Genomic DNA, 16356 nt, shown 5'->3' on the forward strand with positions numbered 1-16356 from the left:
AATTAACCAAATCTGGCCTGAATTCTGGAGCCAAGGCCTCCTCTTCCTCTAGTGTTCCAGTCACGTGCATCATGTGGGCAGTGGAGACAAAGTTAATGGTGACAACTGGGTGAGTGAAATTTGGGGGGTTTAGAGAGTTGATGCCCCAGGGTAAGCTCTCCCCTACCTGATAATTAGCTGTTCTTCAAGTTCTCCAGTTCCAGAATATGGCTTCCTTCCCATTGGCACCTTGATTATTCTGGTCAGGGCATTGGGTGGAGTTGGGTAGTATGAGAGGACACTGGGTAGAGTTGGGGTCAGAGGAAGAACCAGGTGACTCAGTTTGGCTCTTATACGTGCTACATGAGTTATTTCTTCTCCCTTGACCTGTAAAATACGGGGATTGAATTCAATGGTCTTTGAGGGCCCTTCTAGTTCAGACATTCTATTCAAGTTTCTCATAGCTCTAACATTCTTGGTTCTAAGGTCAGTGTTCAAATGTCCATCTGGTTCTTATGAACTCTGATTCTTTAATTAATAAATATTCACTGAGCATCAAATATGAGCCTACGAGCTCTGTGCAAGGTATTCTGAAAGATGAAAGAGAAGAAACACAAAGGGGATACACATAGAACTGTTTCACAATAATTCAAGGCTTCATGTGAATGAGTTCTTAGTGTGGGGTGGCTAGGACAGTCCTCTTGAAGGAAGTAATAATTCCTCTGTGTTTGCTGGGAGGAAAAGTTTGGAATCTATGGGAAAGATGGGGCAGAATGAGCCTTGCATACCCTGTCATGAAGATAGCATAGAAACTTCAACTGGCAAGGAAAGAGGGTGTGTACCAGGTGGCCCAAGCCCACCCAGGACAGACCTGAGCGGGCAGGAACCCACAGGGCAGGAGTGAAAGGTGTTTGTCCAAGCTAATGGGAAGACGTGAGGAAGGTCTGTGGGCTGGAGTTCTGGATGTTCATTAAAGGGGGAAGAAGGGGTGAGAAGGAAGAATGAGGATATGGCAGGTGAACTGCAGTCTTAGTCTCTGCCTGGGCTCTACCTGGCATGGTTCCCTGGCCCCCAGCCTCAGATTCCCCTTCCCCCACCCCCAAGAGCTCAACAGGCAGGATTGGGGTGGAACCCACTTCAAAGGGCTGGGGGAAGTCAGTTTGAGTCTGAAAGGAAGCAGTTCAGCCTTCTGCCACCCTCTGGGGATGGGGGAGGGAGGGCCCTCCTAATTAGATCTGTTCAGACTTCCTCCCTCCCCCCCATGTGTATCCCCCTCCTTCTTCCCCTTACCCTGCCCCTGAAATAATCATAGCCCCCATTTCTCTAGTACGCTGATGTTACAGGGCACTTTAGTCACTACAGCTTGTGAAGCAGATGTGGCAAGTAAGCATTCTTATTCCCATTTTACAGAGGAAGAAACTGAGACCCGAGAAAGGAAATGATTTGTCTGACAGCGTATACAATATTTCCTAACCATAGTCCCCTTGTATGCATTTCATTTCCATGCTTAACCCTCGACTCTCTCTGAGTTCACTCTATGCTTTTTCTGGGCTGTTCCTGATGTCTGGAAGGCTCTCCCTCATAACAGAGTTTCTCCCTCTTAGCTTCCCTGGCTTCTTGCTGGTCTCAGGAGACCTTTCTGCTCCCCTACCTGCTCCCCACCAGCTACTTCCCCTCCCAGATGATTTCCCAAAATATCTTGTTCGTACCGATTTTTTGTATGTGACCCCCTCCCCATTAGAACGTAAGCTCCTTGAGGACAAGTACCATTTTTTTTTTTGCCTGTCTGTGTATCCCCAGTGCTTAGCACAGTGCTTGGCACATAGTAAGTGCTTAATAAATGTTTGATGATGACTTACTGACTGACTGGGGGCTGGAGGCTGATGGCTGGGGAACAGATTTGGAAGAGCAGAAATAGAAGGGGCATGACCATTGTCTACAACCACTCACAGGGCTTCTACTCTGGGCAGCTGCAGTTGGCAGAATTAGGACCAATGTGTGAAAGTTACCGGGGTGGATGAGGTGTTTCAGATACAGATGTTCCTCTAGACAGCCTGATTTTCATGCCTGAAATGAAGGCTGTCTTCTAAAGCTGCCTATAGGCAGCTGGCAGTTCAGTGGACAGAAACCTAGACCTGGAGTTGGTATCGACCTGAGTTCAAATCTGAGCTTAGACACTTAGGAGCTGTGTGATCCTGGGCAAGTCACTTAACCTCCATCTACCTCAGTTTTCTCAACTGCAAAATGGGCATGATAATAGTTCCCAGGGCTGTCGTGAGGATCAAATGAGGCAATATTTGTAAAGTGCTGAACATAGTGCCTAGCACATAGTAGGTGCTTCCTAAATGCTATTTCCTTCCTTCTCTTGGAATCGCTAGCCTCTTCCAAGGTTTGGTTCAAGTGCTGCCAGCTCCTACTAGAGGTTTATACTCATTTGCCTTCTGTTAGTGCCTCCCAATGGCTTTGAATGTATTTGGCATCTATTTTGCATTTATTCCTTTGGGTGATAAATGTAATATCATATTGTAATAATGTAAACTCCTCAAGGGCAAGCGATGGTGTGCTTTAACTTGGTATCAGCACTTATGGCACATTGCCTGGAACACAGGAGGTATTTAATAAATATTTTTTGAAAATTTTTTAAAAAATCTCATTGAATTTAATTGAAGGAGAAGTTTTCTAACAATTAGAGCTACTCATCAATAGAATGGGCTGTCCCAGGAGGTAATGAAAGCCCCATCCGATGATGGGGAAGTATTTATGCTGAATGACCACTGTCAGGGATGTTACAATGAGGCCGGCAGTGTGGTGTGTGCTTGGAATACATGACCTCTTAGGTCCCAACTCCCAAGTTCTTTGATTATGGGGTCCTACATCTAGAGCTGGAAGGGACCTTAGAGGTAATCAAGAATGACTTCCCCATTTTATGGATGAGGAAACTGAGGTCTAGATTGAAGGACTTGACCGAGGTCATGCTGTTATGTTGTTGTTGTTGTTTTTGAGTCATTTCAGTTGTGTCTGACTCTTCGTGACCCCATTTGGGGTTTTCTTGGCATAGATACTGGAGTGGTTTGCCATTTCCTTCTCCAGTTCATTTTACAGCTGAGGAAACTGAGGCAAACAGAGCGAAGTGACTTGCCTAGGATCACACAGCTAGTAAGTCTCTGGAGGCCAGATTCAAACTCAGAAAGATAGTTTTCCTGACTCCAGGCTTGGCATTCTATCTACTACCCCATCTAACCACCCTGGGTCATACTGCTAGTCAGTGTCAAGGGCAGGATTTGAACACAGGTCTTCCTGACTTCAAGTCCTACACTGTATGCACTAATATATAGAGATACACAAATTGTTTTGTATGGCCACCTTCTGCACATGAATTTATCTAATTTTTATCCTCAGCAACTAGTGAAGCTCTCTACAAAGATATGTTAGAGTTGTAGCCTAAGGAGGAGGAGGAAAATGTATTGAAGTGATTTCTATATAATTAGGGATGCCTATAATTGGGTGTAAGGGGTAGCTAAGTTCCTAGAATGCTGGGCCTGGAGTCAGGAAGACCTGAGTTCAACTCCAGCCTCAAATACTTTCTAGCTATGTGACCCTGGGCAAGTCATTTGACCCTATTTGCCTCAGTTTCCTCATCTATAAAATGAGCTGGAGAAGAAAATGGCAAACCACTTCAGTATCTCTGGCAAAAACAAAACCAAAAACAGAACAACAACCCCTAAATGAAGTCACAAAGAGTCAGACATGACTGAAACGACTGAACACCAAGATACTTGGGGATGAATGACGTTTGGAGATAGAATGGAAAGCAGGAGAATCCTGGCTGGGGAACCCATGGGTCAAATTCTGTTTAGGAGTAACACCAAGAAAGAAAAGTTTAGGGAAGAGAAGGGGAGGTTTCAGTCCCCAGCTCTGCTTGGGGCCCCTGGACATTTCATAGGCTTCTAGATATCAGGTTGGAGGGGATATTAGAGGCAATCCAATCCAACTGTCCCATTATACAGGTGATGAAACGAGGCCCAGAGGAGTGAAGTGATTTACTTAGGGTCACACAGCTCATATGTGTCTGAGCAAGGACTCTCAGGAGCTCTTCATGACTATGCCATGTTGCTTCGAAGATTTCACATGACCTTAAAGGTTATCTAGTCCAATGCACTAATCTTCCCCCAGCCCCAACCTGTGATTCTATTGATGTGGGGGCTTCCCAGTGTGGAAACTCCCTCCACCCAGGTATTCATTCAGCTTGTCTGTAATTATCATCCTAAGGAATGAGGCATTAGGTTATTTGGCCATGGTCACACAGGCAATATTTGAACCTAGGTCTTCCTCATTCCGAGACTGGTCCTCTGTCCTCTACCATGATGGTTTTCCTGTTCATCACTTAACCAGCCAATTAACAGGGATGCCATAAGCTCCTACTCTAAATGCAGCTGGTGTAGATGGCCTCTAATGCCCCTTCCCCCTCTAAGTCTGTGACCCAGCCACTGTGCTTAACCCTGATAGACAGACCTTGCCCACAGGGAGCTTATATTCTATCAGAGGCCCCAAAGGGTGAAGTGATAAGCCCACAGTTGCAGAAATTATGAATGGCAGAGACAAGATTTTGACTCCACTTTTCTGATTCCAAGGTCGGTGCCTTCCCACTAGATTCCATTGCTATCTTCAATTAATATTACTTATTTTAAAGGTGAGGAAAGTGTGTGTGTGTGTGTGTGTGTGTGTGTGTGTGTGTGTGAGAGAGAGAGAGAGAGAGAGAGAGAGAGAGAGAGAGAGAGGGAGAGAGAGAGAGAGAGAGAGGGAGAGAGAGAGAGAGGGAGAGAGAGGGAGAGAGAGAGAGAGAGAGAGAGAGAGGGAGAGAGGGAGAGAGAGAGAGAGAGAGAGAGAGAGAGAGAGAGAGAGAGAGAGAGAGAGAACTATGCCCAGAGATGGGCTCAAGTTTGAATAGCTTGCTGTTTTGTGGTTCAGTTGTGTCAGACTCTCTGTGACCCCGTTTGTTTTTTTTTTTTGTTTTTTGGCAAAGATACTGGAGTGGTTTGCCATTTTCTTCTCCAACTTACTTTACAGCTGAGGAAACTGAGGCAAACAGGAGCCAGTAAGTGTATGAGGCCAGATTTGAACTCAGGAAGAGGAGTCTTTCTAACTCCAGATCCTGTGCTTTATCTACCGTGGCACCTTGAACAGCTAGCAAGTAACAGAACAGAGGTTCAAACCCACACTGTCCAAAAATCCAGTATTCTTTCTACTGTTATGGAATAGGAAGACCTGGGTTGAAATTCTGTTTTTGTCACTCATTAGATGAATAAGTGAGAACTAGTCTACCACTCATTAGGCAGAATTAGTCACTTAAGCTCAGTTTCCTTATCTGTAAAATGATTATGATGATGCCAGCAATCACTATCTCGAAGGGTTGTTTGCTGTGAGAATCAGATGATGTAAAGTATTTAAGAGCATTTTGGAAGCCTCCTGCCCTCCCCAATTCAGTCTCTTCCAGTGACTCACTATCACCTCTAAGATCAAATACAAGGTTCTCTGGTGCTCAAAGCTCTTTGTGGCCTAGACCCCTCCCCCCCTCCCCCCGACTTTCTAGTCTTTTTTCACCTTGTACCCCTCCCCTCCATTTACTCTTTGATCTGATGACACGGGCCTCCTAGCCACGGCCGCAGACATTTTCTCTGGCTGTCCGTTATGTCTGGACCCCTTTCCTCCTCGTCTCTGACCTCTGGCCTCCTTCAAGTACCAACTGAAATCCCATTTTCTACAGGAAACTTTTCCTAATTCCTCTTCAAACCAGGGCCTCCTCAGTTGGTTATTTCCTATTTCCTCTATTCCTGGATAGAGCTTGTTTGTCCGTGTTTGTTTGCTTGTTGTCTCCCCTGTTAGACTGTCAGCTCCTTGAGGGCAGGGACTGGCTTTTGCCTTTCTTTGAACCCCAGCACCGAGCATAGTCCTTGACACAAAGTTATTGTTGTTCAGTCTTGTACTACTCTTTTTGACCCCATGGACTGTCATTGTGATTTTCTTGGTAAAGGTACTAGAGTGGCTTGCTGTTTACTTCTCCAATGGATTTGAGGCAGAGGTTGAATGACTTGCCTAGGGTCACACAGCTAGGAAGTGTCTGAGGCTGGATTTGAACTCAGGTCCTCCTGACTCCAGGTCCAGTGGTCTATCCACTGAGCCACCTAGCTGCCTCCTTGACACAGAGTAGCTGTTTAATAAATGCTTATTGACTGCCTAGGTAGACAAATGTAAACCATACCTCCCTTTATCCCTTCCCTAGAGGTAGGGGATCATGGGTATAGAACACTGCATATGATGTCAGTCTATTTTTTTTTTTGACATGCTAATTATTTTTTCTGAATTTTTTTCTTATTCCTCCTTTTAAATATAAGGAATGGCTCTCCAGGAGGGGATCAGAGAAGGAACCAGTGGGAGAGTAAACATTCAAACAAATGCTATCAATAAACATTTATTTAATAAACAACAACAACAACAAAAGAAATGTGAGCTATAATTATTACCAGCAGTCTCTCTCTGTCTTCTGACCTTCCCCTAGTTCTCCAGGTCAGAGCCACGCCCACCCCTTGGGTGCCTCTAGGAAAGAGGCAGCTGAAGGTGAGGATTATCCAATGAGACCATAATTTCTCCTTTCTAGAACTACTGTTACCATCACATTGGCCGCTAAGAACAATAAATAAACATGAGACCGGGGTTTTCTACCGGTCTCCCTCAGTCTCCAGGGCTGCCATGGTATTCAGGACCCGAGGGCCCTTTCCAGGCCTTTATAGGGTAATTCCATCTTCATTAGGGCTTATTATGTCTCTATAAATACCACCTTTCAGTGGTGGTTTATAAAGGGCAATCTACAGAACTTTCCTTCTTAGAAGCAAGTCACTCTGAGTACTGGCTGAGGAAGAAGGGATCTAGGCTAGGCAGGGTCTAATGTGTCTGGGTGTGCTTAGCTTTGTGGGTAGAAGTCAGGGGAACCTAGCATTACTCTGAGCCCCAAGTATACACCCCTGTCCCCCTTATAGTAACTTAGTCAGCTAGCCCTACTCATAGACGCATAGAGCTTATGGGATTTGGAGCACAGTCAGAGATGGGAAGAAACCTTAGAGCATAAGGTATTAGTTTGGGAGGCGGGAGGGGAGGAATAATATAGAATGTTAGAAAATAGAACAGTAGTGCTGAAAGAGACCTTGGAACAACGAATATCAGTGCAGAGAAGTATTGTATAACACAGAATGTCAGGGCTAGGAAGGAACCGCAGAACAAAGAATGTCAAAGTTGGGGAAGACCTTAGAACACAGACTATTAGAACATAGAATGTTAGAGCTGAGAGAGGGCCTTAGAACATGGAATGTCAAAGCTGGGAAGGACCTTGGAACCTTGACTATTAGAACATAAAATGTCACAGCTGGAAGAAATCTTAGAATATAAGGTATTGTAAAATAAAATGCCAGAGCTGGAACGGACCTTGGAAGAAAGAATTTTGAGCAGAGAGAGTCCTTATAACATAAGATGTCAGAGCTAGGAAGAGATCTTGGAACAAGGAGTGTCAAAGCTGGGAAAGATCTTAGAACATAAATTATTAGAATATGCGATGTCAGAGCTGAGAGAGGACCTTAGAACATAGAATGTCAAAGCTATAAAAGATCTTACAGTTCATCTAGGACAAACCAAATGTGTGGCTTTGTATGTACATGGGTCATATTTGAATTTCTATGTGTATCGGTGTTTTATTCAGTGTCCCAGAAGTCTTAGCACCATTTTAAGCTTTACCAACATTTTCTAACATTAAACTTTAATAGCTCAAAATGGCACTAAGGCTTCTGGGACATCTGGTGTACTGTAAGTGAAAGGCTCATAGTGTGATGGCATTTAGAGTTAGAATCGATCTACAAGATCATCTAGCTGAACCTCATCATTTTACAGCTGAGGAAACTGAGGCCCAGAGAGAGGCAGTAACTCGCAAAAGGTTGCCAGTTAATGAATATGTAATTTATAAAATATATCCAATCTTTCCCTCTATAACACTACATTTAATTGAACACAAAACATAGGGAAAACAATTATAAATACAGAACACAGTTATAAAAGCTACAGCTGTGGTACCAGGCTCTTTTGCTTACTCCCTATATGACCTTAGTAAGTCCCTTTCCTACTCTGAGCCTCAGTTTCTTCATCTGTAAACATGAGGCATTTGGACTGGGTGCCCTTGTAGGTCTCTTCAAGCTCCGGATTTTCACACTATTTTTTACTCACTATATATAAAACACAAATGTACCTAAAGGCTTGAATACAACATATATGTGCAAAGCCACAATAGGCTAGGCACATACTGAGTCTCACGTGCAGAATCCACGGAGAGAACTCAGTTCTTTCACCCACACCAACACATTTCCACACTCACAAGAAATCATTCATATATACACAGGACCCTGCAAACCTACAGTCCTCCATAAAACCTACAATGAATGCCCACAGAGCCCACATACATGCAGAGGCTTCCATGTAACATGTAATGTGTTCAGAATCCTCCCACACCATGGACAGCACACAGAGCCTTATTTGGAAAACCCCCCCCAGCAACACTGGTTTTGGAGTCAGAAGACCTGAGTTTTAATTCTTGCTCTTCTATTATTTCCTGTCTCAGTACCTCAGTTTCCCCTTCTGAAAAATGAGGGAGTTGGGCTGGGTGATATTGTTAGTCCTCTATAGCTTTAAATCCTGTGATCCTATATACACCCACTAATAAGATTCTCCCTTCCTTCCCTGCTCCCCCCCAATCTACCCATAAGCCCAGTCTTACTCCTTATTTTGCCCAACTCCCACACACCCAGAAGGCTACACACGGGAACCCAGGATCCCTTCCAATTATCTTGAGCAAAAGCTTTAATCCCACTGCCTACACAATGCTCATTAACTCTCCTCCCACCTCCAGGGGAAACCTCCCCATCCAATTTCCAGATGGAGAAACTGAGGCCAAAAAAAGCCCCAATGAGGGCTGAAACTGCTGTATCACCTTCAATACCCTCCCACCTCCCCCACAACCCCCCCCCCTTTAAATAGTCAAGGCCAGCTCTGCTCAGCTCTGCCTTTAGACCAGGCCCCTTTGGCCCCTGGGGAGAGGAAACGGCCTTGTGAGGCTGAGGGTCGATGAAAGCTGTTGTTGGCTGAGAATTCCTGGCTGAGGCCAAATGGGAATTGGGCAACAGGACTCTTGGGTGGCCAGGAGGGAGGGAGAAGTGGGTGAAAGGACAGTTCCAGGTTTCTCTCCCTGAGCACCAGCAGGTTCAGTTGGGAAGGGGGATGAGATCATGTCTCATACACCTTTGGGGAGAGGCCACTTAGAGGGGCCAGCTGGGAGAGAGGAAGGACTGCAAGAAGGGGAAGTCTACTTCCTATGGCGCCAACTTATAAATCATAGGATTTGGGCTGGGGGGGGTCGTAGGTCAGAGTTTGGTGAAGTCAGTGAAACTCTCTGGGCCTCCATTTTCTCAGAGGTCTTTTCCAAGTCTAGATCTCTGAGCCTATGACTTTTTGAGTCGGAAGAATGCTTAGAACATAGAATGTAAAAGTCTTAGAAAACAGACGGTAGACTGCTGGAGTTAGAGCCAGGAGTTTTTGTTCTGTGTTGAGACGTCTCAATTGTGTCCAACTCTTCATGACCCCACTTGGGTTTTTCTTGGCAAAGACACTGGAGCAGTTTGCCATTTCCCTCTCCTGGATAAATAGATTTGAGAATCATCAGCATGGAGATGATCATTGAATCCATGGGACTTGATGACGATTATTAGCAACCATAGTCCAACTCCCTCATTTTACAGATTAGGAAACTGAGGCAAACAGGAATCAGTGACTTGCTCGGGGTCACCCAGTTAGTAAGTGTCTGAGGTGGGATTTGAACTCATGTCTTCCTGACACCCCCCTGCCCCTTCTTGTTCTCTGAAGCCACTTTGACACCTAGAGTCATGAGATCTAGGTTCTAATCAAGGCCCCCACACTTACTAGCAATGTCATTCTGAGCAGGTCACTTAAACTTTGAGTTTCAGTGTAACTGGGAAAAATAACGATACTTGCACCTCCCAGTGTTGAGAGGAAGGAACTCTGCAAATCTTAGCGGACTATTTAACTGTGAGTCGTTAGAGATTGAGAGACTTAGATAATTGGGAAGCCCTTAATTCTATGAACTCAAAATTGTAAATATTAGAACATAAGATTTAGAGATGGAAGAGGACCAGAAAAGCTAGTGTAATTCTTTCTTTTGCAGATGAAGAAACTGAGGGGGGTTATCCCAGAGCTGGAAGAAGCCTTAGGGTTTATGGAGAGGCACACACTATACTCAAGGGGAAACTGAGATCTGGAGAGGGGATGTTGCCTTGACAGGTTACGTGGCCAGTTAGTGACAGAAACAGGGCCCGAAGCCAGGAGTCTCTCCACTCACTTCCCAAGCACCAGCTTCCCATGGAGTATTGCCCTGCCTCCCCAAACTTTCCTTGCTACCTGTGTGACCTTTGACAAATCAATTAACCTCTCTGGGCTTCATTTTGCCCATCTGTAAAATGAGGGAGTTGGACTATGATCGCTGAAGTCACTTCCGGCTGCAAAGCTGTTATCCTGTGAAAGACCAAGTTCAAATCAAGTCAACAAGCATTCATTAAGCACTAACTATTTGCTGGGCACAGTGCTAAGCGCTAGGGGAAACAAAAAAAGAGCATGAACAGGAGCTCACTTGTCTAATGGAGGAGATTACATTGTACATAGAAGACACATTCCGGGCCGAAGGAAGATTTGTGATCTCAGAGGGAAGGAGTAGGGGTCGGAGGATGGATGGGGAAACGGGCTAAGGCGTCCTGCAGAAGGTGGGCTCCGAAGTGAATCTTGAACTCAGGGGACGATACCAAAAGGCCAAAAACCCCTGCCCCAATTTAAAATATTTATGTCCCGCTGAAGTTGGGTCGGGCGAGTTTCCTAAGACCCAGGCGAGGCTGAGCCAGTGTCGGCGCCGGATTGAGGATGCTCCCATCCAGGAACCCTCGGGGCTTCCCCTCCTCTTGGGCTGACTTTCGGTTTTCTCCCCCTCCCCCCGGGCCTCGCTTCCCCCTCCCCCGCCCTCTCTGCAGTCCTGCCCCTTTAAAGACATTCCTGAGGGAGTGGCTTTGGTGACATCAGCGCGAGGCATGAATGAACAGGAGCCCAGTTCTCACCAAACTTCCATTAAGGACTTGTGGGCAGGAGGGAGTAGTCGGAGGTGGCAGCAGCCCGAACGGGAGCTGGGAGCCGGGAGCCGGGGCCGGGGCCGAGGCTGGGGCAGGGTAGGGCAGCGATCGATCCGAAGAAGGTGCGGGAGCCGGGAAAGGCTGAAGACAGTCCCCGCTCGCGGGACGACGAAGCAACGAGCCATGGAGCTGCGGGGACCCCAGGCGCCCCTGGTCGCTCTCTCCCTTTTCCTGGGCTACACGCTGGCTGTGGCGCGGGGCAAAGAAGGTGAGCGGGCCGGCAGTGGGCAGGAGGGCAGGAGGGCAGAAGGGCTTGGGGCGGCGGAGGATCGGGGCAGTCCCTGGGGCTCCTGCCCTCGGGAGGGACGGCGACCTGCTCCAGTTGCTACCACTTGGAATATTGACCTGGCGCCGGCGGGTCTCCGGCCCGGGGCTTCCGAAGGAGGGCGGGGGCTGAGTCGGGACGAGCTGGGGAGAAGCTTTCTGTCGCCCCCCAGCCCCCAATGCCTTGATCCCGGTGGGGGGTGTGTGCAGATGCGCCGGGTTAGGAGGCGGGGTAGGGTGGGGTGAGGTGCGGTGAGGTGGGGGCAGGCGGCGGGAAGGGGAAGAGGGCGAGGCGGCTGCCGGACTAGAGGCCACGAGGTTGTGATGCCGAGCAGCTCCGGGACACAGACCGAGTCAGAGATACTGAGGCAGGGGAGTAGCTTCCTCTACGGGCGGGTTTTGGGGATCACTTGGAGGTGCGGGCAAGGAAACAGTCTGGTCGTATTCTTACTGTACACTAAACCGGCCCCTCTCGTGTGAGAGGGCGTGTAGCATTATTTGGGGGGGGTCTTTCCTTTTGGGGGGTGAGGTAGAGGAGGTGTTTGACAGCCACCGAGTGCTTGCTATAGGTGAGCTCCATTTCCCAGGGGTTCTGCCCTCCTCCCCATACTTTGTTCCCAGTTCCTAGGTCTGCAAGATGCCTTCTTCCTTCCACACTCTCACTCCCCTCCTGCCCCAACAAACTGCGGGATCCATCACCTTGGAACTTTTAAAGGTGGGGTGTGGAAGCGAGAGGCCGGACAGGAAGTCTCTGTGCCTCAGGTTCTGTGAAAGGGGGTGACTCAGAGCGCTGAAATGCAGTCGGTGGGGGTGCGGTCTCCCGGCACGGTGGTGTGCTTATCACGCCTTTAGGGGGGACCCCTGGACACATGGGGTTGGGCCCTTACCCCTATCCTTCAGATTTCCCACCGGTCACATTGGAAGGGCTGAGACTGAAAAGATAGAGTGGAATGGAATCCACTTAGATTTCTGAATGTCTCTGCTCCTCATTCTAGTTATCTGAGCCGGGAGATAATGCCTAGGAGTTCTGAGCCTCACTTTCCTCATCTGTAAAATGGAGAAGATGCAAGTACTCTCTAATTCACAGGAGAAGAAAGCACCTCAAAACCATATTTAAACACAGCTTTTAATGAGGGTCAAAATATCTCCATAGCGAGGTTGCCTGAGCTGGGGGACAAATGGTTTGCTCTCGGAAGGGCAGTCCCACAGGATCCCCCCTGGGACTAAGATAGAGACCTGCCTCTTCAGGTCAAACTCAGTGTGGCTTCCACCCCCCTTTCTCCTGCCTTCCAAACTGGGGCTACTCGTACTCTTCCCGCTCTGGCTCTGTTTTCACCAGCAGTAAATGAGAGGTTGGTTGCAAAAGGATTTTTTCTGGTAATTGAATGAGGAGAATGGAGAAGAAGAGTCGGGGTTCCAGAGAATCAGTCAATAAGCATTTATTAAGGGCTTGCTGTGTGCAGGGTACTGTGCTAAGTGATAGGGATACAGATGAAATGCAAAAAATAGAGAAGCAGTGAGGTAGCTTGTCCTAGGGCTGAGAAAAGGTGGGGCTCACAGCTCCACCGAAGGTTTCGGAGGAGAGCCCCATCTCCCTTCTGCTTTCATTTCCATCTAGGTTAACACCTGAGCCTTAAATAAAGCAAGTGCTTAAGAAATGTTTGTTGAATGGTTGACTGATTTCCATCTTCCTCATTAGTGGGGCTGAGGTTTTAAAATCCCCAGTTGGGATGAAAAGCTTTCCCAGAAGAAAAACAGTTACAGAAGTGTTGAGGAAACATTGGCCTTAGGGGGTGATATCTCTTCTCCTATCCCTGGAATTCCCTGGACCAAGGAGTTCTTTGGGAGAGACTATGTGTGAATGAATTAGGGGCCTCTCCAGAAGTGGGTGGGCAGAGGATGAGCCACTCGGACCAACCTCCCCCCCCCATGCTTCGCCTCCCTGTGACTAAGTTGGTTCAAGTATGCCCTTCCCCATAGCCTGTGGTTGGAGAGGAAAGACAGCTGGAAAATCTCCCTGACCTCCCCCCCCCCACCTTTTCCTGCTGATCCAACTTGGTGGGGGGCTGGGAGAGAAAGGTATTTCAGGATAAACTGATGATTCAACCAGAGCTTCCCTCGATCTTAGGGATGAACTCAACCACTCTCCAGATTTCAGCCTTTCAAGGGTAGGCTGGGGGGCAGGCAGGGATGGGGATGGGTTTCTTCTCATCTATGCCTTCAGTATCCCAAGGCTGCTTAGTGTTCACACAATGCTGGGCTGGGGACAGGGAGGGCTTCTAGTTGTCATTTAGTTTCTACCTGAAGAGGCCCTTGGGGTACCTGCAGATGTAGGTTTCCAAATCCCAGCACCCAGTCTCTTCCTCTATGGGCTCAGGGCCTTAGTTCCCCCTGCCCTGATGTGGATACCATTAAAACCACAGCCTGGTATCCTGGTTCCCCTTTCCTTGGCTTATGTTATCAAACTGTTTGATACATTGTAAGTGATTAATGACTCCTTAGTTATCTCTTGCCATCTTCTCTTTGGCATTCAAGTCCACTTAGAGTATAATGTGACAACTAGATCTCAGAGAGAGGTGACCCATTTTTACAGACGGGAAAATTGAACCAAGAAAGGAAGATCACAAAGATAGCACGTGGCAGAGCTAGGAGAAACTAGAATGCATGATCTTCATTTCATTAACATCCCAAAAGCACAGGATAAAAAGAAAGGTCATCAATAAAGCAGTGTTTCAAAGAGATAGCGCCGAGAGAACCCTCGGTTTAAATCCTAACTCTGTCATCCTCTGTGAAACAAGAAGGGATAGCCTGGAAGGTTCCAGCTTTATGTTGATGGTCCTTCTATTTGTGAGGCCAGTTCCCTGGGGGCCTCCCTCAGAGGAACCCCTTTCCTTGGAACGGGCACCTAGTGACGAGCCTGTGAAAAACCGATCACCAAGCCTGCCTCAAAGCTCTGTGGAGGGATATGTCGAAGTGGGACTTTGAAGGCTTTTCCTAGTTCCAGCGAATTTCCAGCAAAGTGAAGCACCCCCCCCCCAGGTTGTTTGAGGAGATACCATTCAAATTGGGGCCCTGAGAGTTCTGGCATCTGACTTTGGATAGGTGGGGAGAGAAGCTGATTCTAGAGGCTGGAGGATTCCCTTTGAGGGGAGGCCATTAACCCCAGAGCTTTGCTTCACCTTCCTTAAACTTATAAGATTTAGTCCTGGAAATGACCTTAGAAGTCATCCATTTCCCCCGACATTTTACAATGGAGAAAACTGAGGTCCAGAGAAATGACTTGCCCAAGGTCACACACATAGCAAACAGCAGGATGAGAAATCTGAACATATCTGACCTCTAAAACCAGTGTTCTTTCCCCTACACCAACTCATTAACTTTGTCCCCTGGGTCCCTGGAAACACTTATCAGACTCTGAAACTCTCCTCCCCTACCCACTCCATGGGATGAGGAGGGATTGGAAACACCAGTCTGCTTCTAACTTCCAGCCAGAAGATGGGGGTGGGGGGCGTTGCAGGGGGAGATCCCTTTTTTCCAATCTCATCTCTTAGGGGAAGGGGATAGAAATGCTGAATTCCTTCCCCTTGGGCCAGAACATTTTTTTCCAAAGGAGGGGGTGGTGGTCTGTGATTTTCCAGGCCTGAGCATGTCCGAACAAATCCGCTCACAATCCTCCCGGGTCGGGCCCTCCCACCCCCATCCACTTCCCCAACTCCCCTATCTCTCTCCCTCTGCTGGCAGGCCGGACATTGCAGCCTCTGACCTGGGGCCTGAGCCACGTTGGATTTCCTCTTTCAGATCTAAGCAACCCGTATCCTTCCTCTGGCTGGCCACTATGCCAAGAAAAGGCAGGATACACTCCCCCTGCCCCTTCCCCTCCTCAGGACTCTGATAACTGGAGCAGTAGAGGGTTTCATTCCTACCCCAGCTGAGATGATATAATCATAGCATTTAGAGATACAAGGAACCCTTAGATATCTATCAGTTTGCAAAAGAGGAAACTGAGGGACATTGAGAGAGAGTGACTCACCCTGGGTCATACGGCTATTTACTAATAATAGAGTTGATCCATGAGACCCTTCTCACCTTCTAGCACCATATGGCACATGGGAGATGCTACCTGGCTCAGTAGAGAGAACTCTGGACCTGGAGTCAGGAAGACCTGAGTTCAAATCCTACCTAATCAGGGACTTTCTAGTGCTTGTGACCCTGGGCAAATCCCTCAATCTCTCAGCCTCAGTTTTCTCACTTGTAAAAACAGTACCCACTTCTGAGGATTGTGTGTGATGTTCCAATGAGATAGCAGAGGCAAAATGCTTTGCAAACCTTAGCATGAGATAGGTATTATTAACTGCATACTGATTGATGGATTCTCACTTCCACTCTCCCTGTTGCCCATGCTGGGAGGCTTTTCCATTGCTAAGTGAGTTGGGCGATGATGGCAAGAGCTCAGGTTTTTGGAATCACAGCTCTTGGCTCCAAATCTTCCCTCTCCTACTTACTATCTGGATGACCTTGGTCAGTTATCTAACCAGTCTGGGCCTCGTTTCCTTCATCTTTAAAGTGAAGAAATTGGCCTGTATGCTTCCTGAGGCCCTTCCCAGTTCTAGACCCTACCTCTCTCTGCCTTTGTTTCTTCATCTGTAAAACCCGGGGAGTAATATCGCCTGAATCTCTCGGGGATGTTGAGGATTAAATGAGATACGGTCTGGATAAGGTCTGGAGAATACTTTGTAAAGGAAGGGCTGCTATAAGTGTCTGTTATCATGATTTTTGTTTCCCATCCTGGGCCCCCACGGCCTAAGGGTTGGGAGGGTCCTATCCCCTCTGC

At 47.5% G+C, this 16356-nt stretch overlaps 1 protein-coding gene across 1 annotated transcript in view; it reads left to right on the plus strand.

Annotated features, from left to right (window-relative positions):
- The first annotated feature begins 11184 nt into the window (after positions 1 to 11184).
- Positions 11185 to 16356, plus strand: part of EPHA2 (EPH receptor A2) — a 40104-nt gene continuing 34932 nt past the window's right edge. Inside the window, 1 exon segment of the mRNA XM_020973018.2 lies at positions 11185 to 11469. Within this exon segment, the coding sequence (XP_020828677.1) occupies positions 11385 to 11469 (85 nt within the window). The 5' untranslated portion in view covers positions 11185 to 11384.

Source organism: Phascolarctos cinereus, unplaced genomic scaffold, assembly GCF_003287225.1.
Source record: "Phascolarctos cinereus isolate Bilbo 61053 unplaced genomic scaffold, phaCin_HiC Scaffold_726;HRSCAF=1367, whole genome shotgun sequence".
NCBI lineage: Eukaryota > Metazoa > Chordata > Mammalia > Diprotodontia > Phascolarctidae > Phascolarctos > Phascolarctos cinereus.